Source organism: Rhododendron vialii, chromosome 7a (genome assembly GCF_030253575.1).
Source record: "Rhododendron vialii isolate Sample 1 chromosome 7a, ASM3025357v1".
NCBI classification, from domain to species: domain Eukaryota; kingdom Viridiplantae; phylum Streptophyta; class Magnoliopsida; order Ericales; family Ericaceae; genus Rhododendron; species Rhododendron vialii.
The window spans coordinates 9978358-10004384 of record NC_080563.1 but is presented as its reverse complement, the minus strand read 5'-3'; the positions used below and the strand labels follow the sequence as shown (position 1 = coordinate 10004384).

The window sequence follows — 26027 nt, the reverse complement described above, 5'->3', positions numbered from 1 at the left end:
ATTTTTTGAGGTGTGCCTAAGCTGGCCCGAACACCTGATTATAAAAGGCAAGTGCATTAAATGCGGAGGGTTTTTTGCCCCTTCCTTCTACAATCATTTGAGAAACATTTTTGTCAGAATGAATAGGTGTGAAATTACACAAGGAGGCAACAGGTAAACATTAGTTACATTACCAGTGAATATTTACCTCATAGAGACCCGAGTCGGATGAACCTTGCAGAGTATAGAATTTTTTCGACAAACAAGATCATCCAGTTATATTAATACGACAAACAAGATCTTCTCGTAGAGGATCTTCCGTTTGGTCTCTCGATCTATATTCTGCTCTTTATCTTAGCTCCAATGAATTTTAATAATTTGAAATGTTTTTGAGACACTCTACGCTCGTGTCCATACTATTGCTTCTCCTCCTCGATGGCCACACCAATTTTGTAAGACCAAACGTACTCTGAGCTGTGGTTAATTTGCACAGTACATGTATGATTAAACGCCGAGTTTAGGACCGTTAAACTCGGACCCCCCTTTGTTAATTGTCACTTCTTCTTCCTCACCTAACCACCACCATCAGTCACGCCTAATCCATGTGTAATGATACTTGGCGGAAAATAATCTTGTGAGGTGGAATTGTTTGGGTCGTAGACTTTTACTTTTCTTTTTTTTTTTTATTGAATGCAAGCATTTTGATCGTCCACGTCTACAGTACGACCTTTTTTGCATTGGAACATTCCACCGAAGAGGTGCCTAGCTAGCCCAAGTGGAAAGATATTTCCATGCCCCACGCTCATCCAAGGTTCGAACCTTGTCCCCTCCCCCAACCCCCAATAGTATAATGTAGTGTAGGAATTAACAAGTGACAAAAAAAAAAAAAATAATTTCCACCGAAATGTGCGAGGCCCAAGGGGCCCTAGGGCAAGACCCAAGAGGCCGTCGCCTAAAGCGTTCAATTTTTTGGCCTGAAATAGGGCCTCCAACTCCAAGGTGTATATATAATAGCCTTACATTATACATATCGTTTGATATGTTCCAATGGTAAGACAAAGGCTATGCACACCCAAGACCATGGTTCAATTCTCCGTGGCCCAAAATAGAACTGCTCTACGCACCTACGTACATAACTGCATCTCTAACCCATACTTTGTTTTATTCGAACTCAAAATTTGCGTAAAAATTCACTTTTAACGTTCAAAGTTATATCGGATTAATTTGACCTTATGGTAAGATGAAGCCATCCACCAATTAAATTAGGCAAATTAATGTCCAGTCCAATCCATATATATAGTGACTGTTACTTTTGATAGTTGACATCCCACTTGATCGATTGTGAATGTGTTTACGTGTATGTATGTGTTCAAAGGCTTTTAATTAGTACTGGATGGCTTCATTTGCCTAATACAATTAGTTTTGCTTCAATTTTTTTTTTTAAACAATAGTATATTTTATCTTTCCAATTTATAACCATATCATTATTTGAGCTTTTAGCCCAAATCTTAAACGAGTTTGTATTTTGGGAGTTCTTCATATTAAATTAAGCTTTCACCCCAAAATCAAGTACGAGTACGGGAAATGGTGGGAGATCGATAATCTAATTAAGGCCCACAATTTTGTATTTGGAGTGTTGTAATTGTATAAAATATATGTTTACTTTTTGTGATGAAACCAATAATATGAATGCAATAAAATCAGGAGTCAAAACATTAAAAATGATAGACTCAAACGGTGATCAAAACGAGTGTAACATTTTATATTTAAGACAGATGCGTTCCTGCTATGCTTACAGTTTATTATTTAACAATTTGCAAAAAAATGTAAAATAATAAATTAAAAGATAAAATGAGAAAATTTCATGTAGGAGAGAGAGAGTTAATAAGAGAGTTTTATTTTTATTTAAGGTAACTATATTATTTTAGTTCATAATTGGTCTTTTAGGTCCTGAGTTAGGTCACCTACTCACCTATGGGAGACACAACTTGGGTGTATGAAAACTCCCCTATGGACACAAAATTTTACCGGTCCACAGAAGGACAACGTGAAGATCTTTACCTTTTTGTTTTGCTCATAACTAACGCGTTCGAACCTCACCCAATATCATACTCTTTTTGTTCTGGTTTGTTTATTCATTTTTACGCTTTTAACCGTCACAAAATTTTTGTCAATTTGACTTTTCAACGCTTCAAGTTTTCATTTTGCCCTCTCTTTTTCTGGATATAGTAACTTATTTTCAAAAAAATAATGAAGGGTAAATGTTTGAAAGTTGATGTTTTTTAGGTGTAATCATTGTGAGTCTTATAGGTTCGAGTTTAGGTTTTGAGGAAGATTTTTAAAAATAATAAATGAAAAAAAATAAATAGAGAAAATTTATTAAAAACCTTACATGTGAGTTTTAAGTACCATAAACAAATAATGTCTGTTTTCTAAAAAAATTTATTTTTCAAAATTGAACAAACATATTGGGAGGAGTCAAGCATCCTTTTTTAGGTAAGTGGTAACATCAAAGCATCTCTCTCTCTCTCTCTCTCTCTCTCTCTTAAATAAGCGTCTTTACGTACTTCTCTGAGTTCTCTCCCACAACTGCAACAAACAATGGAGATCTTAAATAAGCGTCTTTACGTACTTCTCTGAGTTCTCTCCCACAACTGCAACAAACAATGGAGAAGATACAAGAACAGAAAGAAAAACAAACCCCCAAAACCGTATGGGACTGCGGCAGCTCACTCTACGACTCGTTCGAACTCAAGTCCTTCGAACGCCAGCTCGACTCCGCCATCATCGCTTCGCGGACCCTGTCCATGCCCCACCTACCCGACCGCCGAGCACATCTCCCTCCTCCAACCCCCCAACCCAAGCCCATCTCCAGAAAGCCATATTCAAAATTCTCTCGCTCGTTTCACAAGCTCCTCAAATCCGTCTTCGGCCCGAAGCAAAACGCCAGCTCGACGTTGTTTAGCCTCGAAGCATCACGGCAGGACGGGGTTTACGTTGTTTGTAGCAGCAGCTCCGGTTCTTCGCTTTCCACGATTCCTGAGGTGGCGGAGTACGGCGGAGTCTCGCCGGATTTGGATAAGTCGTTGGTGAAGAGGTCGGCTTCTGAGCGGTTTACCGCCACTTCTGTCGGTATTTCATGTGCTTGATTTTTGTTTGATAGAGATCTAAACCTCTGACCATGTAATATTACTAACTAATATCATGTCATGTGAAGGGTATATTAATATTAGTATCTTTTTCTCGTGAATTACTAGAAAGTTTTAATAGAGTAGTAGGAGTACTTTATTACTGTAATCTTTTTTTTTTTTTTGATCCTCTTTATTATACTGTAATCTGATTTGACTTTAGTTGCCTTCTTGATTTGTACTTTGGTCTTATGCCGGGGTTTGTACTTCCTTATCGATCTTAGTTATTGAGGTGCCCGTGAACTGGTTAGAAAAAAAAAAAGACTTGATACAGTTTAGGAAAGAGAGAAAATAGGAAATTGTCGCTTATAAAAAAAAAATCCAGAAAACTTTCTATGACAACTTTTCTTCCTTTAAAGTTGGACCATTCATTCGTTTTTCTAGAGGGTTTCATGGTCCGGTTGTCCTGAGAACTTATTATCGAGGCAAATCGGGCCAAATCAGGTAAGAGGTTAGGTATGTAGGGAGCAGATGAAAGGTTTCGGGTGTCAAATGTGAATCATCTTATAACACCCATGACGATGGATGTACTGTTATGGTAGTTGACTGATGGGGAATTTTGTTACGTTGCTATCTTTTGTTGCTAACGCATTGTCCGTAATCTCACTGTATGTGACAATATGGCAATAATTAAACGAATAAACAAACGCCTTGTGGATTGATTGAGCAACTCTATGTAATTAGTATGTATCACCTCTTTCTGTTATACTGCATATGTGTCTTAGAAACGTGCCGCCTGTGTGGCAGGAGGATAAAGAAGTCGGATATACATATCCAGGTTGAGAGCATATCCATTGTTTGTTTGGGTTTTGTTTTCCCGGTATTATTTGACTTGGATATGTATATACCTTAGGAGGGGGAGGGGTGTCCAAATCTTGTCCAGTTGGAGCAATGACCAAAATACCCGTGGGCCAACACCGACTGCCCGTGTTTGCCGGACGATTAAGGTTTTGGGTGGCTAAGGAAGAATGGTCGATAAGATATTGATATGTTATGATGGGGGATTATTTAAGGAGGGGGGATTAACTAATCCTTTGTTTGAGTAGTAATTGATAAGAGTGGCTAATATGATAAATTATTTAGTTGCCCTCATTTAATCACTTCATTGAGAATACAAAATGATTTGAGAGATGATTTGGTCTTTTTTCCCAACTAAATAAGCTAATCCTAAGGTGGGAGTTGTTAGCTAACACCCTTGAAGGGGATAAGCTCTCCCCTCTTGCCTTCTCTCACCAACAAACACCTTTCTTCCTTGTCCACCTCTCCCCTTATCCTCCCAACAAACAAACCCTAGCCTTGTAACGCCCCGATTTCTCAAGGGATTTCGGAAACATTAACCCTAAAATACACTGAATTTTACAAACTATTAGGCCCTTATTTATCCTTATACAAAAATTACAATTTCAAAATAATACAAAAATCTATGTACATTTACTTAATAAAAGCAACTCCAGAGCGACTCTAATTTTGACACGAATTCCAAGCAACATTGGCCCAGACTTCGTTCCAGGAGTCCCACCTGTATCAACTTCTCCACTGTGGAATCCTGCACACTCTGGCAAATTGAACGCCGAAGCAAACGATTTGCCAGGATACAAACGTATCCTGAGTGATAATTCACTAAGTAGAAATCCTAAAACCCAATACCACAATATGCAGATCAACAATTTAATAATTCATAATACACCGAAGGTACAAAATAATAACACATCGTCTTTTTCTTTACTATCCATCATCTTACATGTAATCTAAGGATTCTCTCCGCGAGATCCTTTCCTCCCACATCCACTAACTACAATCGTCTCATGGGTCCACCCTTCCTCTTGCTTGTCCTGCACCAGGGTCCTAGGTGAGCGCATCTAAGTTATGTACCGAGTATGTTCTCACTTAAGACCATAACAGGAGGATCGAGTCATCCCATGACGTATCGTACATTAGGGTCGGACATCCACTACCCCACGCTAACTATAACCGTCTCATGGGACCCATTCTCTTTCTCAAAGAGAAACTTTCCATGACGTATCATACATTAACGTCTCACTAACTATAATCGTCTCATGGGACCCATTCTCTTCCTCGAAGAGAAACTTCCCCTGACGTATCATACGTTAGCGTCACAACACCGGGCCCCTCAGGTAACCCATTTCAACACAGGGCCCCATAGGTTATCCTTGCCATTACCATGGCTCAAATCACAATCCACACAATCATACTTCCAACACTTTATCAATTTCTATTTACTTAACATCGTCTACATGAGTCACTACTCGTAACCACCCAGGGAACCTATTTGTCCAATCTACAGCCACAACAAAATATCACACGGTTCAACATTTCAACTAAAAGTACTAACAACACATAACCATGCGATAAAATTAATCCTGTCATAGAATTAATCATGCGAGTAACAAAATAATATTCAGTCAAACAATTAATTACTACACTTAAAATTAAGTCTATTTCTCTCATTTAGAAATTTTATAAAACATTTCTACTATTTAAACATTTTCTTTAACTCTCATACTATTTATAGATTTTACAAACTAATTTTTTTTTTATTGAAAAAAAAAATACTTATTGCAAAATTTAGTATTTACTAACTATATTAAATTTTAATATGAGATTTTTATAACAACAAAATTATGAGAGGCTATTCTAGTTAATATTTATTAAAGTTAAAGATTAACTAATATATAATCTAAAATATTTCTTGTTTACAATCTAAATAAATTTTTACTAATAAAATATTCTTGTTAATATTTCATAAATATTTATCTACCCCAATAATTTATTAAACACGTAAACGTCCACTCAAATACAAATTAACAATGTATCATCAATAATAATTTCACAATCAAACATTTGTTAAACGATCATAAATTTTCACAGGAGATAACACTAATCATTACAGCACAACCAGACTAAATTTTAATATAAACAGGACTAAAAATAAATTAACAATTTAACAGCAGATCATCATCTTCAATAAACTTTAAATCTAAGTAACTCCATTAAAATGCAGATAAAGGTTTTGGGTTTTCGGAAAACTACCTCAAACGCGATTCTAAGTTCGGATAAGTGTTATGCGGTGTCCGTAGATCGCCATGGTGGTTTTGAAATCTCGAGGCAGCGTTCGGCGGCACTCCGACAGGGCCCGCAGCAGCGGTGTGCACACACCTACGGCCACAACTCTCTCTCTCTCTCTCTCTCTCTCTCTCTCTCTCTCTATTCTAGACTCAACAATAAAATTGGGAGTGAAATAATATACTGGTGTTCAATTTTCGGATTATGTGGGTATGTATATTGAGAGAGAATAAAGTAGTGAGAATATGAGATGATAAGTGTAGAAGTGGTGGAATGAGGAAGGAGAGTGATACTGATAATGATAAAAAGATGGGTGACAAGTGCCACATTTGGGGGGTTTTCAATTCAAATGTATGTGGACGCATGTATGTACATGGTGAGAATGTATCTGGACGCTTTTATGTATAGGATGAGAGATAGAGAAGTGGAGAGTTAGTTTGAATAGAGTTCTACTTAGGGTTTAGATAGAAAAGATAAGAGATGAATATGAATCACTGATTTCTTGTATATCTAAAGTTTAAATACATATCTTATACAATAATGCAAATAATATCAATTATACACATAATAATATATTTTAATTATTCAATCTAATTAATTATTGAATTAGAAATTTAAAAATATAAATTTATATTTAAAAAAAATTGAGTCAAAAATCCGGATCGTTACAAGCGTACTGCTGGAACTAGGACCGAAAAAGAAAATTCACGCCTAGATTAAGATACCAATTTTAATGTGTTCACGAGCCAAGCTAAGACATATTCGAGCTTAGTACAAGTCTAATAATTAGGCTTGAGCTCATTCATTTTAGTGAAACCATCGAGTCAAGCTCAAGTTGCCGGTGAACAACTTGGTTCTTTTTGGGACCTAGGTTGATTGTGTGTTTGAATTCCTTCTGGCAGAGGTAACGGGAAGTCGTAGCGAGTTACTAATAATTTCAAGCGACTGTCCTAGTGGTTAAGGCTTGCGATTGAGAAATTTGTCCTCCTAATGTCTTAGGTGCTATAAACTTATTTGGAGTCAATTCATACAGAACTTTACAAGTAAGTGGTGGGATTGAGCCCCAATATGAGTTGAGGTATGCGTAAGGTGAGCCGAGCACCTAAGTCTTAAAAAACATACATACGGTACCAAGGTTTTTTTTTTTTTTTTGGTAAACATACAGTACCAAGTTACTAAGCTCCGTTCCGCAACTCAAAATAAGTATTTATTTTTTAAAAAAGTAATTTCAAGCTCAAAAATAATGTATTTACGCAAATAATTTTTCTACTAATATGAATCTTGTTTGATAGATCTCATCAAGATCTTTTATACGGTGCAAAAAAAATTAAAAAATTATTTTTTATTTACATTATTTTTGAGTTTGAAAATATGAAATAAGCTACTTATTTTTTAAAAAGATTTCTGGAAACGGAATGGCTGCACGTGACTATCTGTTTTTTAAAGTTGTACTCCCGATTACATGTTGCGTGGGAAATAAGACCTACTTGATACGTACTCTGTATTAAAGGTGAGAACGACACTCCAACAGCCAATATTTAAGACACCTGGGACCTCATGCCTTTGATAAGTATCGCGGCACAGATAGGAGTACAAGAAAACTTTACCGTATACTATTGAGAGTAACTGTGACAGTTACCTTTGGCAATGTCGGTCGGCCTCCATGTCAAAGGAAAACCCTATTGGGTTCGCGTTCTTTTCGGTTCAAAACTTGGATTGGACGGAACTGTTTAAATTTGGACCATATATTGGCATGATGAATGGTTCGAATATTCTTATCGGCAAAAGTGTGTGAGGCAAGCGTACTTTTATCGGAGATAGTCTTACCCAGTCCATATCTTACTGGTATCTCTGAGAGAATTTGAACCATTAATTACTACAAATTCAGATTTTAACTGCTTCGTCCAATCAAAATTAAGAATTGAGAGCATCCAATTCTTATCATTGGATGGGCAAAAATAAGAGATTCATATTTGTCATTGAATTTTTTTCTACAGTAAATTTGGACCGAGAATACAACCCAGCTCTAAAAACAAATCTGCAGGTGCAATATTGAGTGTCATACAAGACTTTAAAATGTAGTCCTCCCTAACAATAACACCAATTTCATATGAGGCCGAGCACCGACAAAAGTTGCTTACGAGATTGGGCCACGATTTGCCACTGGACGTTTATTCAGAGCAATTTGTTCTGGTAAAATTTTCGGTTCAAAAGTGATCTATAGCAAGCAGGGTGTAAAGGAGTTTAGCGGAGCTTCAAGGGCGTTTGAGTTTGGTTTAAGTACCAAACGAGCCTCTACAAATGAGTAGAGCCCATACATACAAGCAAAACATGTCTACATGACCCGAGGTACGACAACTCGAGCTCGGTTGATTCAACGAGCAAAAAATTTGTCCGAATTCGGCTTGTCACTGAAGAAACCAAGCCGAGACGAACTTTTTACCTATGAACGAATCAATCTGCTCAGTTTGTTCAGGCTTGTTGCCCTACTAGTAAAATCAAATACTAGCAAAGCATGCGCTGCTGAGTTGAGGCCCATGGTTTCTTGAACCGCTCTTTTTTCAAATGTTGACATATTAGAAAAGTAAACGTATTCACTAAATTTAAATGAAATAAAATACCAAAATGTTTATTTTTAAAGATATATTTTTTAATTTGATCACTGTCTTATAGATACTTCTCTGTCAAGTCGTTTAAAAAAGTAAGACAAATTATGCGAAGGGGATAAAGTGGAGAAACTAAAATTAGTGCATACTTTTTTTTTTCTCGGCAAAAGAAGATCTTATAAAAACTCGATAGGAATACATCGAGGGGATCGAGAGAAAATAACAGAATGAGCAATTGGTACATACTTCTCTTCAGTTCAAGTCAGTTTCACAACACAAGACATAAAAGAAAAATCATTTTAATAATTTGCCCCATTTGTTTTAGTACTACTTGTTCCAGTGTCTTATATCAGTAAATGATTCATATTATCTTTAAGAAAACAAAAACAAACGAGACTTCTGGAACTGTATTCATTCCGTCCAAAATTAATTTTCTTAGGGAAAACTATTTACTTTGTTTAAATTCTAGTAATATTTTACTCCAATTTGAAGAATTAACAATATAACCATAATTTAATTTATTCGTTAATTGAGAACTATGTTCGGGTAATGATATTTAGGTAATTCTTTGTCATCTTATTCAGGGCATACTTGCGATAGTTGTAGATACAGATTTTAGATTTTAACTTCAAATTCTACTGAAGATTTTAGATTTTAGTAGAAGTTGAGAAACCTATTTGTTGCAGCTGAGAGGTTACGAGAATTTCATTCTTTTTTTGAGAATTTGGGTTACAGAATCCCAAAAGCTACCCAACCCAGCTTTAGAATTTTGAGGGTTTTTGTTTTCTTTTTTAGATTTTGAGAATCTGTAGATACTAAAAATCAGTGATGTAGAATTTTTGACAAACATTCTAAACCGATTTTAAGAAGCTATTATTAGGGCTGTTAAACAAACCAAACAGCTTGAGCTCAGCTCGACTTTTGGTTTGTTCAAACTCGTTTAAAAATAATATAAGCCAAGTTCAATCACATTTTTTGTTTGTTTATAAGTTCAAGCCAAGTATGAGCATACAAGTGTTTAGCTCGATAGGCTTGTAAACAAATGAATCATTTCATAAATGTTACATATATAGGGGTGGATTAATAAATATCAAAATACAAGATCGGAGTCGGCCTTCCATATATATTTTTACACCAATTTTACTGTACTATTGCACCTAGATAGGAAACTTCCTAGGTGAGATATGAAAATTGGAACTTATTGAGCTTGAACTTAAGCTCAAGTTTGAATGCTTGAAATTTCACAAGCTGCTCAGGCTCGAGAGCTCAAAATTGATTTTCATATTCTACAAGTTAAGCCTAGCTTATTACGAACACAAAATTTTAAATATGAGCTAAATTTGAACAACTAGTCTCAAAAAATTTCAAACTCAAACCAAACTTCAACTCATGTAATAAGAAGTTGAGCAATACTGGCATTGTTCGTTTTCAAATTTTATTTTGTTCTAACTTTATTTTTCAATTATTATTTTATATATTTCTTCAATCATTACTCTATTTCTTCAATAAAAAATTGTTGTAAGGTCCATTATAGGATTTTGTAACATGTCCAATCCACCTTATATTTCCAAAACATCTTTAGTCCAACCCATTATTTTTTTTAAAGTTTCAGGTCCACTTCATTTTTTGATAAGACAAAATTGTCCCTTCATTAAACTTTACATAACCACCACCACTACTGCCGCCTCCACCATCACCACCACCACGCCACCACAACCACCACCACCACCACAGCCACCAACACATCCCCACGACCACCTCAACCATCACGCCGCCACCACCACAATGCCGCAACTTCCACCACAATTACCACCACCACGCTGCCACCAAACCATAACCACCACCACTCCACCACCACCACCATGATGCAACCACCACCACTCCTCCACCACCACCACGCCCCCACCACCACATCCACCACCACCACCGTCACCACAACGCTGCCCCCACCACCACCTCAACCACTGCGTCGTCGCCGCCGCCACCACTACCACCACCATCACCACAATGCCGCAACCTCCACCATAATTACCACCACTCCACCACCACCACCTCCACCACAACCAACAGGCCGCCACCACCACCACCACAATGCTACCCTAACCACCATCTACACCACCACCACCGCTCCACCACCACCACGCCCCGACCACCACCACCACCACAACGCCGCAACCACCACCACTCTACCACCACCGCCGCCACTCCACCGCCGCCATGCCCCCAACCCCACCACCACACTAACACGACGCCGCCGCCGCCACCACCACGCTCTAACCGCCACCTCAACCACCATGCCGCTGCCACCACCACCACATTGCCGCAACCTCCACTATAATTACCACCACCACTCCACCACCACCACCTCCACCACAACCCCGCCCCCACCATCATCTCCACCACCACCCCCACGACGATGCAACCACCACCCCCACCACCTCGACCACTACCACGCCCCCCACCACCACAACGCCGCTACCACCACCACAACAGTGCCACCACCACCACAACAGTGCCACCACCTCCACCGCCTGTACCACCACCACAACGGTGCCCCCACCACCGCCACGCCCCCACCACCATCTCCACCACCACCACTGCTCCACCACTCCCACTACTTCTATCACCATTACGCCCCCACCACCACCTCAACCATCACGCCGCCGCCACCACAATGGCGCAACCTCCACCATAATTACGTCCACCACAACCACCACCTCCACTACCACCCCGCCCCAACCACCACCTCCACCACTACCACCACGACGACCACAATGACCACCACCACCACGCCACCACCACAATGACCAAATGCACTATACATACTTTTCGTTATATATTTAGACTGCAAATTTACACTTTTAGATTACAAATTATCAAACGAACACTAACGCCCATGACAATTTAGATTGCAAATTTGTACTTTTAGACTGCAAATTTGTTAATTAAACACCAACGCCAGAGAAAATTTAGACTACAAATTTACAGTTTTAGACTGCAAATAAAGGCACTTTCGTAAACTTTGCAGTCTAAAAGTGTAAATTTACAGTCTACACAAAAATTTAGACTGCAAATTATTAAATGAACACAAAAGCTAATGAGAATTTTAGACTGCAAATTATTAAATGAACACAAAAGCTAATGAGAATTTAGACTGTAAATTTACACTTTTAGACTACAAATTTGTTAAACGAACACCAACCCCAGAAAAAATTTAGATTGCAAATAAAGGCACTTTCGTAAACTTTGCAGTCTAAAAGTATAAATTTGCAGTCTACACAAAAATTTAGACTGCAAATTATTAAACGAACACTAACGCTAATGACACAAAAATTTAGACTGCAAATTATTAAACGAGCACTAACGCTAATGAGAATTTAGACTGTAAATTTGCACTTTTAGACTGCAAATTTGTTGGTTGAACACCAATGTCAGAGAAAATTTAGACTGCAAATTTATAATTTTAGACTGCAAATAAAGGCACTTTCATAAATTTTGCAGTCTAAAAGTACAAATTTGCAGTCTACACACAAATTTAGACTGCAAATTATTAAATGAACACTAACGCCAATGAGATTTTAGACTGCAAAAAGAAAATTTAGACTGCAAATTTGCACTTTTAGAATACAAATAAAGGCACTTTCATAAACTTTGTAGTCTAAAAGTTTAAATTTGCAGTCTACACAAAAATTTAGACTGCAAATTATTAGATGAACGTAACGCCAATGAGAATTTAGACTGCAAATTTGCACTTTTAGATTGCTAATTTGATAATTGAACACCAACATCAGAGAAAATTTAGACTGCAAATAAAGGCACTTTTGTAAATTTTGCAGCCTAAAAGTGTAAAATTTGTAATCTACATACAATTTTAGGCTGCAAATTATTAAATAAATACTAACACCAATGAGAATTTAGATTATAAATTTGAACTTTTAGACTGCAAATTGTTAAATGAACATCAACGCCAAACAAAATTTAGACTGCAAATTTGCATTTTTAGATAGCAAATAAAGGCACTTTCATAAATTTTGTGGTCTAAAAGTTTAAATTAGCAATACGTACAAATTGAGACTGCAAATTATTAAATGAGCACTAACGCTATTGAGAATTTAGACTGCAAATAAAGGCACTTTTGTAAACTTTGCAGTCTAAAAGTGTAAATTTGTAGTCTATACAAAAATTTAGACTGTAAATTATTAACTGAACACTAACACCAATGAGAATTTAGATTGCAAATTTGTTAAATGAACACCAATGCCAAAAAAAATTTAGACTGCAAATAAATGCACTTTCATAAACTTTGCAATCTAAAAGTGCAAATTTGCAGTCTAGACAAAAATTTAGATTGCAAATTATTAAATGAACACTAAAGCTAATGAGAATTTAGACTGCAAATTTGTAGTTTTAAACTGTAAATTTGTTAATTGAACACCAATGCCTGAGAAAATTTAGACTGCAAATTTATAGTATTTTTAGACTGCAAATAAATACACTTTCGTAAAATTTTGCAGTCTAAAAGTGCAAATTTGTAGTCTACACACAAATTTAGACTGCAAATTATTAAATAAACACTAACACCAATGAAAATTTAAATTGTAAATTTGCACTTTTAAACTGCAAATTATTTTCTTAAAACACTAACGCCAATGAGACATCAGAAAAGCAAGTGTGACCCAAAAGGAATGTGACTTACCAAAGAAGAAGTGGTGGTGGTGGAGTGATGGCAGCGGTGTGGTGGTGGTGTTGGTGATGGTGGAGTAGTGGTGGTGGCGGCAGTAGTAGTGGTGGCGGTGGCATGTTGGAGTGGTGGTGGTTGTGGTGGTTGTCATTTCGGTGGTGGTTGTCATTTCGGTAGTGGTGGTGGAGTAATAATGGTGGCGGCGGCGGCGGTGGTGATGGTGGTAATTGTGGTGGAGGTGGCGGCGTTGTGGTGGTGGTGGTGGTGGCGGCGGTGACGTTGTGGTGGTGGTGGTGGCGGTTGTGGTGGTGTGGTGGTGGAGTGATAGCGGTGGTGGTGGTGGTGGTGGTGGTGGCGGTGGCGACTTGGTGGTGGTGGTAATTGTGGTGGTGGTGGTGGCGACTTGGTGGTGGTGGTAATTGTGGTGGAGGTGGCGGCGTTGTGCTGGTGGTCGCGGCAGTGGTGGTAGCGGCAGCGGCGGCGGATTGGCGGTGGAGGTGGTGGTGGGGGCGTAGTGGTGGTGTTGGTGGCGGTGATGGTGATGGAGTGGTGGTGGTGGTGGTGGTGGAGGCGGCGGCGACGTGGTGGTGGTCATTATGATGGTGGTGGTGGTGGTGGTTATGTGGTTGCAATAAGATCGAAAAAAATGAAAAAATATATTTTTTGTATTAGCCAAACAAGGCCCTTGTTTCTTTTATATAGGTTATTTTTGTCATTGAAATTTTTAGTGGACTAAAGGTGTTAGAAACTTTAGAAGTGGACTAGGTGAGTTAGAACATGCTATAATGGACTTATCAAAAATTCTCCATTTCTTCAATTATTAATTTCATTTCTCTCTTGCTCTTTTCACTCATTTTCCATCATTATTTCATTTCTCTCTCAATCCACTACCAAAACTAAAAACATCCAAAGTTACCAAACGAACAAGACCACTGTGTTTGACTTAACTAGCACCTCTAGCCTAGCTAGCAAAATAATTACTCCTATTTGCGAACACTCGTTCAATTAGGTAGGCTCTGCTTGGAACTAATGGATATGAAAGGAAAATAAAAGTGAAGAAAAATAGGAGAATTTTTTTACTATTTACTGCATTTAAAATTTTTATTTCTTTTATTCTTTCTCTTTCAACCAAACAATAATTTTTTTTTTTTTAAATTTTCCTTTCTTTTTCCTTTTCTTTCCCTGAGTTCCAGAACAGAGCGTCTAAGCGGAAGCGACAAACAACGTCGGACAAAAACCCAAGAGAAAGGGTTTTAGGTACTAGGATTTCAGCCGATGTCGAAAGACTCCTAACAGTGAAATACTTTGGCCTCTCTCAGCAGTTGGGAAGAGAGAGATGGAAAAGACAGTGGCGACGCTGGACAAAGGGACGACCTGCTCGTCGTGGAACTACAGCGGACAGAGAATGGCTACCGGCTCTACCGACGGTACCTTGGCAATTTTCGACTCAGTCGACCCGACTTCTTCCTCTTTCACTTGCTCTTCTAGATCCAAGGTCCGCAAGTAGAACCTTCTTCTCTTCTCTCTATTTTTATAAGCTAAAGTTTTCCCCTTTCTCTTGAATTTTCAGTTTATGTAGTATACTCGCATTTAGCTCTCGAATGTACTCATTCCGTGTAGTTTTAGTTGAGTAGGCGTTTGTTTGTTTTTCAGTTGACTGAAGTTTTGGTACAGTTTATGCAATGAACCTAATGATTAGGGTTCTACTTCTACGTTATGCTAAAATTGGAAGTCTATAGCTATCAGGGGTTGGTTCAGCCGTGAAAACTCGGACTTAGGTTGGACAAGGTCAAGGTTCGAGTTCCCGTAGCCCCTTGTTGGGGCTAAGCATACTCCTAACACCACCCACACATGGTGCGATCTTAGCTTCGGTCTCGATGCAGGTGCAGTGGGGTCCCTAAGATAGTGGTGTGGCGTGATGGTGCAATCCTCCCTGGCGGAGGTGACAATGTATGCTACCCTGCACTCCCATTTGAAGCACCGATTATTCTTATTATTATTCTTATTATTATTTAAGTTTATGTTGTTGGATTTCATGTAGATTAGGGTTCGTATACGCCATTTATAGTTTGAGAGTTGGTAATAATGACAAGAATGGGGGATTAATTCATAAGATTGAATCAAAGGTTTTTTGGCAGGGAATGGTAACTCTTTGCATCATTAATATTATTTCCCATCCTATGTTATTCCAAAACCAACAATGAGCATATTATGCATCTGTCTAGAACAATCAGTCACCTTCAAATTTTTGACCTGGCATAATTGCTGAACGTGCCCTGCCATCTTACTCCAAAATGTTTGACCTGAAAATTTGCTTCTAAAATTACCCGTATGTAATGAGGAAAGTGGCTTAAGGGAAGAAAAGTCCAGTCAGTGTAGCCATTTGAGCTGGAAAGGAGTTAATTTTCAAAGGGTCTTTTTCTTTATACACTCTGTAGCAATATGGAACTTGTGAAGTCGGTTGGCAAAGGTGTGGTTGAGTATTATGTATGATTAGATATGATGTGCGACTGTGTCGCGAGAATGTTTATGGGGAAAAATCAGGTTGTGGTGATCAATAGCAGTGATGTTAGGTTTTAGTTCAGTTGTTGTGAGAAGTGGCTTTCTGCATTTCATTGAATTCTGGCTTGTTGGGAGGCATATGTGTAGTTTTTATGTCATTACCCATATAACTGTGGATTTGCATCTTCCACATTCCTCAAGGACGTAGCATATGTCATGTACTTTTCACAAAATTATCGCATTTCTAATCATTAACCCCGGCCCCTTCTCCTGCCACAACCCCAACCGCGTTTACAGAAATAGAAAATTACTTTACTTTGGGAGCTGGGTTTCAAAATCATGCCCGGGTTGAGAACTTGAAGTTCCATTGGGAACTCAGCTTTTCCTTACATATGGTTGACTTATTTTTGCATTGAACAGTTTCTCATATAAAAATCTGTCATGATATATTTGGCCATTGATATCTCCTAGGTTCATGAAGCAAGCATTGTGAAAGTTGTTTGGGTTCCTCCAGAATATGGTGATGCAGTTGCATGCATTTATGCTGATGGAACTTTGTCATTGTGGGAGGAGGTTGTTGAAGGTATCAACTGCATCTTCCATGTTAGAATTAGGAAGTTTAGTTCATGGATCTTTTGTTTTTTGTGCATGCTTACTGCATATTCTTTGAATGAACACATTTGCAGGGTCCACTAATTTCATGCAGCAAGTTATTTACTTTGATTTCAGGCCTTGACCTTTGTGGCATATAGTGCCTTGCTCAACTACTATTTCCTCTGCATTTCATTTGATTTGTTTGTTCTTTGCCCTTTCATTTTTTTGCTTCATAAATACTGCTTTTGATGTTGATACGGTCATTTGCTTCCATTTTGTGATCTATGAACCAATAAACGTTGTTGTATTGAACTTTTTTCTTTTTGAATGCTACAGATTCAAGACCCCTTCAATGGAAGCTTTGCAAAGACTTTGATAAAAGTTCAAATCAAGTGCTAGATGTGCAATTTGGAGTCTCCCTCATTGGTTTGAAGATGGTAGGTATTGGCAATGGCTATCACCTTAGTTTTTCTCTTCATTTAACTGCTTGAAGTTTCAAGCGAAATATTCAAATGACTGAATGATTTGGTAGATATTGGCAATAGAATTCCATTTTTAAGTTTAACTGCATTTCTGGATAGAACCCAAGTGTAGAGCACTAAGTTATCACCATACGAAGCACGGCAGTACGAAGTAATCAGATACTTAGATATCCTTCACTCCTTAGTGTGAATTACCACTGAATTGTTCACATTAATGCGACTGCTTTGAGTAGCGATTTGACTAGCCTCAGTTTTGGTCCTTGGATTACCTGCCCAGAAACGGTGATGTTGGTGGAAAACACCCAGGGAATGTTGGTGGAAAACACCAGGGAACAGTTCTGGCATTGCCTTCGCCGTTGAAGTACCTCAATTGAGCCAATCCAAACACCAAAGCTTATGGTTTACAGCGCTTATTGTTGCTCAATTTTCTTTCTTACAACTGGGAACATTGTGGAAATAGTTCTATGTTGGCTTCCCTGTCATCAGATTTATATCTACTTTCTCGATGTAATGCTTAAAGAGGTACTGTATTCTGAAGCAATTAAATTATTAATTGCGTAGATGGTCAAAATAAAAATTATGGTTTTGTTTTTATAATGATATCCAAAGATTATCCAAAAGTCATCTTAGCAATGCATAGTCGATATAGGGAAAAGTTTGCTTGCCTCTTTTCTACTCTAAATGGCTTTGGGTTTTAAAGGTTGTATTTGGTTCTTATGACCTATGCAACCTTTTAAATAGGACTGATTTTTTTTGAAGTGTACATCATTATCCTATTTAGATTTTGTGCTGCATGGCTACAAGACGATCTAGAGGTGTAACTTTTCATCTGGATGAAAGCTAAATTTTGATGTGGTGTTTTCTTTAACTTCATTTATAGGTTGCTGCATATTCAGATGGCCACTTGAAAGTCTACGAGCTCCTAGATCCATTGGAACTGAAGAATTGGCAACTTCAGGTGATATTTATACTCCATACTACTCATAAAACTAACAATTTTAAGTCCTAAAGAATGTATATTATCCGAGTGTCGAGAATCGCAATGTGTGCGGAGAGCCCCTCGAGTGTTGCTGTGTTTTTGTTTTTAGTTTTCCACCTGTGCACTTTGCTATCACTTAAGCCACGTTAGTATGTTAGAACAATTGAAATGAAATGCAGGCTGGAACAATAATCGAGAGATTCGAATTGAGTACTTGCTCTGAGTGTCCTATTTGGTTGCTGGTGAATTGAATAAATCAGTCTTGAAGGGGACAAACCCCATACATTAAAACCCTATTGGGTCTATTTTGTTTCGTCATGGAAATGGCCATTCATTTTCTCACTTCCTCTTGGCTGTACCAGACGTGCTCTAATGCACATGGACTCTAAATGTGTAAAGTACATATCGTCGGATGCTCGACGCTCAGATAAAGATGTGCAATCCATGTTCTGCATATGCAGTTAGAAATTCACGTAGTAAGGATATTTTTTAATGCTAATTTATCATGAACTATGCATATAACTCATATGTCTTGCATGAGATTCCTTAAGGCACCTTTTAGACGCCATTTATTTGAGAAAATTTGAAAATATATACTAAGCATCACAAATATTTAGGCATGTCCCCATGTGCTTGAGATGAATATTAGGTAAGTCCGACAATTAGGTCCATACCTGCACCAAACACCAGGTCCCAGTTCATGTAACATAGAAGTGCGGATGTAAATTGGAAGCCGATGGGCATTAAATTCAGGCCCATTTTCCTCTACTAAGCATGGCCTAGAGTTATTATTGGAAGTTCTTATCCTAATTATTGTAGTAAACGGGACAATGTCAATACCTCGTCTCATTTTTCTTTTGTTTGTTGTTTTGTATTTTTCTTAACCTTACCGGGCATTACCACCAAACTTCTCTGGTAATGCTACGGGACTTGTACGTAGGCCTTCTAACTTGCATATTTCAGTCCGACTCTGATGCTGACCTTGTATAATTTTTTCCTCAGGCAGAGTTTCAGAATGTTATCGATTCAGTGTCAAAATTTGGAAAGGCTGCATGCTTGTCTGCTTCTGTCTCATGGTCTCCAGAAAGAGGGGAAAGCCAGCAATTGAGTTTTGTTCTTGGTTTCAATTCAAATATAATGCAACTCAATTCTGCCAAGGTTTGTTAAATTTTCATGTCTTGCTTTCTGAGTCATGTGCAATGCATATGATTTCTTGAGGTATGGGAAGAGTTGAGTGGGAGAGGTAGGAAAAGTGGCACTCTGAGGAAGTAGGGTGTTTGAATGTGTATGTGGGATAGTACATAATTGTAAGTGTATTGAATGTTATGCTCAGTTTATCCAAAGTTATGGGGAGGTTCTTCGTATTACTACTCCAGGGGTTCGAATTCACTGGAACTCACAGTAGGAAGATGTGTAGCTGTATTACAGAGAAAACACTCTGTTTTTTGTAGGCTTAGCTTATGTGATGATCTAGAGACCTCCTCGCTTGGCATGTTTTAGAGATGAGTATTGGACACCATGCTGCTACCATACAGCTTCTTGAATTCAAAGATTTCATGCATTTAAGATTACATAGCTGGTTATTTGTATTCTTTAGGACTAATTACCCTCTGTCAGGTGGACACATGTATAGGTAGTGAGTGCTGTAACCGTGTCTGTGTCTAATTCTTCTAATCCCTTGTCAAACTCACAAGAGTGCTAAATATTTGTATTCTTGATATAATTGTATACAAAGTATCATGTAGTTTTCCATGCATGGCATAAGATGCTTGTAGATTGTTGTATATTGCACTCAGTTATTATACATGCTTATTGGGTGCATGATCAACTAGACATGTTTGCTACCTTTTTCGGAAATCATCTCTGGAATGATGCAGGGAAAAAATTGACATCTGCCCGGACATCATCTTTTGTTTATTAACGAATACATCTCGGCAGGTTTGGGAGTTTGATCAGGATCATCAAAGATGGCTCCCAGTTGCGGAATTAGCTTTACCTGAGGAAAAGGGCGATCCTGTTTATGCAGTTGCATGGGCACCAAATATTGGCAGGTAACCTTGTATCCATCTTCGGGTATAAATTTATGTTACATTTAAACAGTTTACTCTACGTTCTCTACCCTTTGTAATATAGATTCAGAGCATCGTTTTGCGCATGCCATGATTCAAATTGCTACTGCTTTTTTTTTTGGTAAAAGAAACGTGAAGAGCTTAATTAATTTAGATGACTCTAATACGGGGCAACTAATTCTTTTTTGTTTTTTAGGCCATATGAGGTAATAGCAACTGCAACTCACAAGGGAATCGCAATATGGCATCTTGGATTGAACCCCGATCTTGATGGAAGGCTCTCGGTGGAGAAGGTTGCTTCACTCTCTGGTCATGAAGGCGGGGTAGTATTACTAAGCTCTCTTTTCTTATTTATTCTTTATTTACCAATAAAAAAGAGGTCACCAGTTGGGGGAGGGGTTGCTTGTTGAATCTCACATTTCAAATCTTATTTTTGTGATCAGGTTTGGGAGATGGAGTGGGACATGAGTGGGATGACGCTAGCGACCACCGGAGGCGATGGCGTGGTGAGGTTGTGGCAGTCTAACTTAAATGGCGTTTGGCACGAGCAGGCAGTTTTTGAACCCACCACCTAGCCCCGGCTCTTCTCTTTTGCCACAACTTATTGTTGTATTCTGGCTCTTATGTTCAAAATTTCAGTTGGATTCAACACTTCAGTTTTCCTTCGCCCCAACTGGGTAGTGTAGTGGAATGTGATCATATACTGATTTCTGAGTACTGTTCAGGTTTACGTTTTTTCGAGCGAAAGATAATCTCATTTATATTAAAACGGAAAGATTACAACTACAATAACCAAGAAAATACAACAAAGCAAAACAAAACCAAAAAAACAAGACAGGTTGCTACTAGTATTTACTCCATCATCTTAGGTTGTAGTCATGTAGTAATTGAATTACACTGGTTTTATCTGTTTTTTCTCGAAGGTGACCTCGTTGCCTCGTTGTGTTAGGGTCAAAAAAACAAATTACTTAAACTCAGCTTGATTGAAGCTCATTTCAACTTGATTCATCTTACATACCCAAACCAACAGAAAAAAAACAAGAAAGTTCTCTCATTTGCATAACCGTAAACCACCACAAGTTTTACAAAGCAAAATAAAACATGGAACACTTGAAAAGAGACGGAGAAAGTACTGCAAAGCAAAACACAAATATAATGAAGCTTCGATCTGACCAAGAAATTTCTAGATGCCATGCCAAAACGTTTTATATGAAGAACAACTTCGGGCTTGTGGGTCAGAATGACAGCCCAAAACAACTCAAATCGGACCAGAACATGGGTCCCGGCTGGGCTCAAAATCTAACAAAAAACTGTTGTTTGTTCTTATTAGGAGTAACAAAAAACTGTTGATCTAGCAGTTACACCCATGAACTGATTTCATGAGAAAAGAAAAGAAAGAGTTGTGATTTCTAGCCAATCACTCACTTGGGTTAAGTATTTTGGCGAGAAATGAAGATTTGATGAGAAAGGACTCTCATTTCTCATCAAACTTTTTCTAACCATCCAAAGAAAGGGGCTGTTAAGGAAGAATAGGGTGTTCTGATAGCTTTTGATAAGGAATGCACTACTGGTTGGAAGACTCAGAAAGAAAGAAGCTTCTGCTCAATGATGAAATTTAATTGTGTCCAACCCGTTTGCAAGAACCCCACCTTTCTGGGTTTCTCCTCTTCTTCTTCTTTTCTGTTCAATACCCAATCAAATCCCAATAGAGAAACCACTCATTTCAAGTGTTTCAGAAACAGAAGATATGGTGGCAAAAGAGGTGGAATTGTCTGCAGTGGGCTGTTCCCTGTTGACCCATGGTCACCCACCATTGATTCACAGAGCATTGCTTCACAGCTCTTCGCTTTCTCTCTCTTCCCTTACATTGGTTTCCTGTACTTCATCACCAAATCCAAGTCTGCCCCAAAACTCACCCTCTTTGGATTCTACTTCTTGCTTGCCTTTGTGGGTGCCACCAGTGAGTTTCTTTCCCATCTTCACCTTTTCTTCTGTTTGATGGAATTGGGTCATTTTAATTTCTAGGGTTTGTGGGACTACTGGGTATGAACCCCCAAGAAAGTTATTTTTAAGCTATTCATTTCCTGGAAAATTCAGTGCACTGTGCAATTGCTAGGTCTATCACTGTTGTTTTTGTGGAGAGTTCTGAAGAGACCTTCACTTGGCCGCAACCCGTTTGGAGTGTGAGAAGTGGTAGGAAAAGACAAGGAGAACCAAATCACTAGTTTGAATAATTAAACAATGTGAGAAATAGTGTGAAATGATGAGAATTGAAGAGAAAAGGATGGGGTTTTCTTTCTTACCATACCATCAAACCTCACAAAAGAAGCCAAATTTGGTGAGAAAGCGCACTCCTTTCTTTCCTTCCCCTTCTCTCAATCCAAAGGCCTTTATTGCAATTTACCTTTAGGAGTGAGAGGCTTGTGCACTTCTAGGCAATAGATAGGTTCTACATTGAGTTGTTTCTCAGAATTTTAATTGGACTCACATTGCCTTTGGACAAATGAGTTTGCTATAGTAGATCATCAATGAAAGCACATCCTATTTGGGATACATTTTTGTCAACATGTTTTAGTTCAAATAGTGCCCCTTTTCTTTGTCCCATTCACGATAATCCCTAACAATTTCACCAACTAAAGACTAAAATTTGTTTTTTGTATCATAATCTATCCCCCAATTAGATGGCCTTGAGGATACTACCTCACTCGGTTTCCAAAGCATATGCGCAGGGGAGATAAAACCATTTAGCGAAGACATTTCAGTTGGGGCTTGATTTCATATCAGTACTTACCAGTTTCTTCACCCCTAGCCAGGTCTAAATTTTTAATTAGCCCTTGGATAGTCGTCCTTTCCCTGTGGTGAGGATCACTTTTCTTTAGATAACAATTTTTTTTCTCGAAGACCCTGTTGATTGATGTAGCTTCTTATGAATAGAGCATTATTTTCTACCCCGGATTCTGTTGTGGATCGCTGATTCTTCTTTTGTGATTGCCACATTGTTTGCAATCGGTTAAATGATAATCTATTGATTTACCTCATGTTGTTGCTGCCTTGCCTCTGTTGAGCAGTCCCAGCTGGAATATACGGTAATTTCTCATCACTGAGCAAGATTTTCTCTATAATCTAAAATGATTGAATGTGGTGAATTGCTAACAAGAAACTGTATTGCTCCAGCAAAGGTAAAGTATGGCACGTCCTTGTCGAACGTGGATTGGTTGCACGGTGGGGCGGAGTCACTGCTCACTCTGACAAATTTGTTTATTGTGATGGGGCTAAGGGAAGCTCTTAGGAAAACTAAGGATGTGAAATCAGACACTTCCAGTGTCGAAGAAGAGAAGAATTCATCCGTATAGGTGCGGAGAACCCCCCCCCCCTCCCCTTTTCTTTTCCCTAGTTTCCTTCCCTTTGTTGTACGGGACTGATAGCAAAATAATATATAATCTCGTATGCTATGTACTGCCGTCGGGCTAATGTTGATTAGACTAATAATACCACACATCTCATATTCTCATGGTATTTTTTATTCCACACTCTGCGGGATTATATATCCGATGCACGTTTAATATGGACCGTAAAACTTTATCCAAACACCAGATTTTTGGCCCCGTTGGATATATTGTCCAATCCGATGCTCATATCTGGTCAACAAACGGCCCCTTTAGTACATGATTTTGCCTTATGCTATTCTTATGCTGATTATTCCTTCTACTTGGTTTTTTTGATTGCCAGATGGAGTTCTTGATGACTACATTTCAGCAGGTTGACGCATCTTATGCGTTTATCTCGCGCAACTCTAACACCCTGTGGTCATGTTGGAATAATGCTTTGCTGTTTTGTTGGAAGTAGCCATAGCTCTAAACAGAATCCCAAGTTGGCTATTGCTACGCTATTCTGATGAAGAAGTTGAAGTTGTACATGTAGCATAAGATTGATGACTTACAATTCAGACATTTGATTGCTATTTTTCGATGTAGTTATTGGGAACACGAAAATCTGCAATCCAATTCATAACTACAAAATTTGGTTATAATACAAGGTTCAGTTCCTATTTTCTAGGCCGGCATCTAGAAACTTACTATGCAAGCTTTTGTTGTCATTTATTGACAGCAAACCAGCTTTTATTGCTTGGTTTTGATATTCGAAGTGGAACTAATTGAAAAATCCAGGGTTGTTAAATGGGAAGTTTGGATCTAGATCAATTGAGAAATCCAGGTCCCCGATCGGGGAATTGGTAGCCGAAGTGGTGGCTGAGATAATTTCGGATTCCGAATGTTGAAAATTATGGACCATGTTGTTCATCTGGAACGGAGGCACTGAGTAGTAGTTTGTTTCAGATGTGGCCGGAGATATAAACGATGGAGAATAACTCCCCAGGGTATGATCATTGACAAGGGTTGAAAATCCGAGATTCTGGTTTTCGCCGTTCATCCATTTGAACGATGCTGAATGAGGGAAAGTGAAGTTTGAAGCCACCTCCTTATTGTCCAAGTCCTCAGTACTAACTCTCAAGCTTGTCCTTAAGTTAAAGAGCAGGTTTTCGGGTGGCGGCTGCTGGTGGCTATTGCCATTGTTGTTTTGCTTCAGTTGTTGCTTTTCTTGTGGTGATGTATGGTGGTTCTGGGAGCAGGTATGCTTCCCTTTGTACGTGATCTCGAACATGGTCGGATCGTCGTCGGACCGTTGCACTTGCTTTGTTGCCCAGCAGTTTTGAGTGCTGCGATATGTGCATCTGTAGTAGCTTCTGTCAAAATATAAACGACCCAGAATTAGATAAGTATGTGCATATACATAGATGCTTATGTGGAATTTCTACCCATGTGATACATATGTCTAATATACATATATATAGGTTGCACGAGTGGCTCTAATTACTATAAAGTAGACTAAGGGAATAAGACTTCTCACCTGGGATATTTGGCACCCAGAATGTCTTTCTGCCCATATTTTCTCCAACTGTACCCATCTTCCATGGGCCCTTCAAGCCCATTCTCGGAGCAAACTCTCACCTGGTCAGTCCATGTAGGCATTAACTTCCTGCAAGACCAATTCAAAAAACAGGTTTTTCAGTTGGGTATTTGACCCAAACAGGTTTTCCATGTGCCCAAATTCACCACACACACACACACAATTCAATTTTCTGGGAATTGGGAATTCACCTCTTCTTTGAGACATCATTCTGCTCCAGGTGATCCTTGAACCCCCTGTCGAAATCGTCGCTCCGAGGGCTCCCGTCGCCGGAAATGGACGATTCCGGCAATCCAGTGACCGGAGCCACCGACTGAGGATTTCCCATTGACCCGCTCCATTTGAGAATCAGTAGGGCCTTCTCATAGGAAGACAAGATTTTTTGAAGCAAAAGTTCTCTGCTTTCTTTGGAGGACGTTGGGCTAAGATGAGCTCTTAGCTGTTTGGCTAGCTCCATCCCTTGAGTCAGCTCATTGATCAGTGTGTTCTGTTCCAAAGTCGAACCATTCTCCATTGCGAATTCCATCTCGAAGAAATTTTCACAAAAGCTATATATAGCATATGAGTAAGAATTTCCAAACCGGACTTGGGTAGTTTGAAGAAGTGGGAATTGGAAATGGGTTTGAATTCAGGTGGAAAAAACTATGTTGTTTGATGGTAGGAAGTCGAGGGAGTTGTACAAAAATAGAGCTGAGAAGTGGAGGATGAGGAAGCAGAGAGTGAGGCATTTGAATATAAAGAAGCTATTTTTGTACTGGATTTGGAAGAGAGAGAGAGAGAGAGAGAGAGAGAGAGAGGGGTTTGACTGAGAAAACGAGTTTTTCTGCGAAGACCGGTCTTTGGTCATAGGGGTATAGTGGTGATTTGTGAGTGTGGAAAGTCCAAGTGCTGACCCATT

General features: G+C 38.7%; 5 protein-coding genes across 5 annotated transcripts; 3 read left to right on the top strand and 2 right to left on the bottom strand.

The window, feature by feature from the left end:
* The first annotated feature begins 2645 nt into the window (after positions 1 to 2645).
* Positions 2646 to 3348, top strand: LOC131333050 (uncharacterized). The gene has a single exon (XM_058367365.1). It carries the CDS (start codon positions 2646 to 2648, stop codon positions 3126 to 3128), a length of 483 nt encoding a protein of 160 aa, XP_058223348.1. The 3' UTR covers positions 3129 to 3348.
* A 7275-nt stretch (positions 3349 to 10623) lies between these two features.
* On the bottom strand, positions 10624 to 11487 carry LOC131332632 (uncharacterized). Its single transcript, XM_058366929.1, has 4 exons — positions 11476 to 11487; positions 11040 to 11332; positions 10770 to 10909; positions 10624 to 10703 (listed from the first exon to the last, which is right to left on the bottom strand). Exons 1-4 carry the CDS (start codon positions 11485 to 11487, stop codon positions 10624 to 10626), a joined length of 525 nt encoding a protein of 174 aa, XP_058222912.1.
* A 3233-nt stretch (positions 11488 to 14720) lies between these two features.
* LOC131333870 (protein SEH1) lies at positions 14721 to 20911 on the top strand. Its single transcript, XM_058368658.1, has 8 exons — positions 14721 to 15033; positions 16512 to 16623; positions 16971 to 17071; positions 17997 to 18074; positions 19098 to 19253; positions 20034 to 20146; positions 20361 to 20487; positions 20608 to 20911. The coding sequence occupies exons 1-8, from the start codon at positions 14875 to 14877 to the stop codon at positions 20737 to 20739; spliced, it is 978 nt and encodes a 325-aa protein (XP_058224641.1). The 5' UTR covers positions 14721 to 14874; the 3' UTR covers positions 20740 to 20911.
* A 687-nt stretch (positions 20912 to 21598) lies between these two features.
* On the top strand, positions 21599 to 24219 carry LOC131333425 (uncharacterized). Its single transcript, XM_058367932.1, has 4 exons — positions 21599 to 22124; positions 23233 to 23250; positions 23339 to 23517; positions 23894 to 24219. The coding sequence occupies exons 1-3, from the start codon at positions 21770 to 21772 to the stop codon at positions 23515 to 23517; spliced, it is 552 nt and encodes a 183-aa protein (XP_058223915.1). The 5' UTR covers positions 21599 to 21769; the 3' UTR covers positions 23894 to 24219.
* On the bottom strand, positions 24097 to 25845 carry LOC131333424 (probable WRKY transcription factor 53). The gene is made up of 3 exons (XM_058367931.1): positions 25321 to 25845; positions 25070 to 25198; positions 24097 to 24905 (listed from the first exon to the last, which is right to left on the bottom strand). The coding sequence occupies exons 1-3, from the start codon at positions 25653 to 25655 to the stop codon at positions 24314 to 24316; spliced, it is 1056 nt and encodes a 351-aa protein (XP_058223914.1). The 5' UTR covers positions 25656 to 25845; the 3' UTR covers positions 24097 to 24313.
* Positions 25846 to 26027: the final 182 nt, after the last annotated feature.

Coding starts and splice junctions, on each gene's coding strand:
- LOC131333050 (XM_058367365.1), top strand. CDS start 2,646: ATGGAGAAGATACAAGAACAGAAAGAAAAACAAACCCCCAAAACCGTA.
- LOC131333425 (XM_058367932.1), top strand. CDS start 21,770: ATGATGAAATTTAATTGTGTCCAACCCGTTTGCAAGAACCCCACCTTT.
- LOC131333424 (XM_058367931.1), bottom strand. CDS start 25,655: ATGGAATTCGCAATGGAGAATGGTTCGACTTTGGAACAGAACACACTG. Junction 25,199..25,320: donor AATGATGTCTCAAAGAAGAG/GTGAATTCCCAA, acceptor TTGGTCTTGCAG/GAAGTTAATGCCTACATGGA. Junction 24,906..25,069: donor CTGGGTGCCAAATATCCCAG/GTGAGAAGTCTT, acceptor ATATTTTGACAG/AAGCTACTACAGATGCACAT.
- LOC131332632 (XM_058366929.1), bottom strand. Junction 10,910..11,039: donor GCGGCGGTGGTGGTAGAGTG/GTGGTGGTTGCG, acceptor GTTGTGGTGGAG/GTGGTGGTGGTGGAGTGGTG. Junction 10,704..10,769: donor TGACGGTGGTGGTGGTGGAT/GTGGTGGTGGGG, acceptor GTGGTGGTGGAG/TGGTGGTGGTTATGGTTTGG.
- LOC131333870 (XM_058368658.1), top strand. CDS start 14,875: ATGGAAAAGACAGTGGCGACGCTGGACAAAGGGACGACCTGCTCGTCG. Junction 16,624..16,970: donor GTGGGAGGAGGTTGTTGAAG/GTATCAACTGCA, acceptor TGAATGCTACAG/ATTCAAGACCCCTTCAATGG. Junction 20,147..20,360: donor TGGGCACCAAATATTGGCAG/GTAACCTTGTAT, acceptor TTTGTTTTTTAG/GCCATATGAGGTAATAGCAA.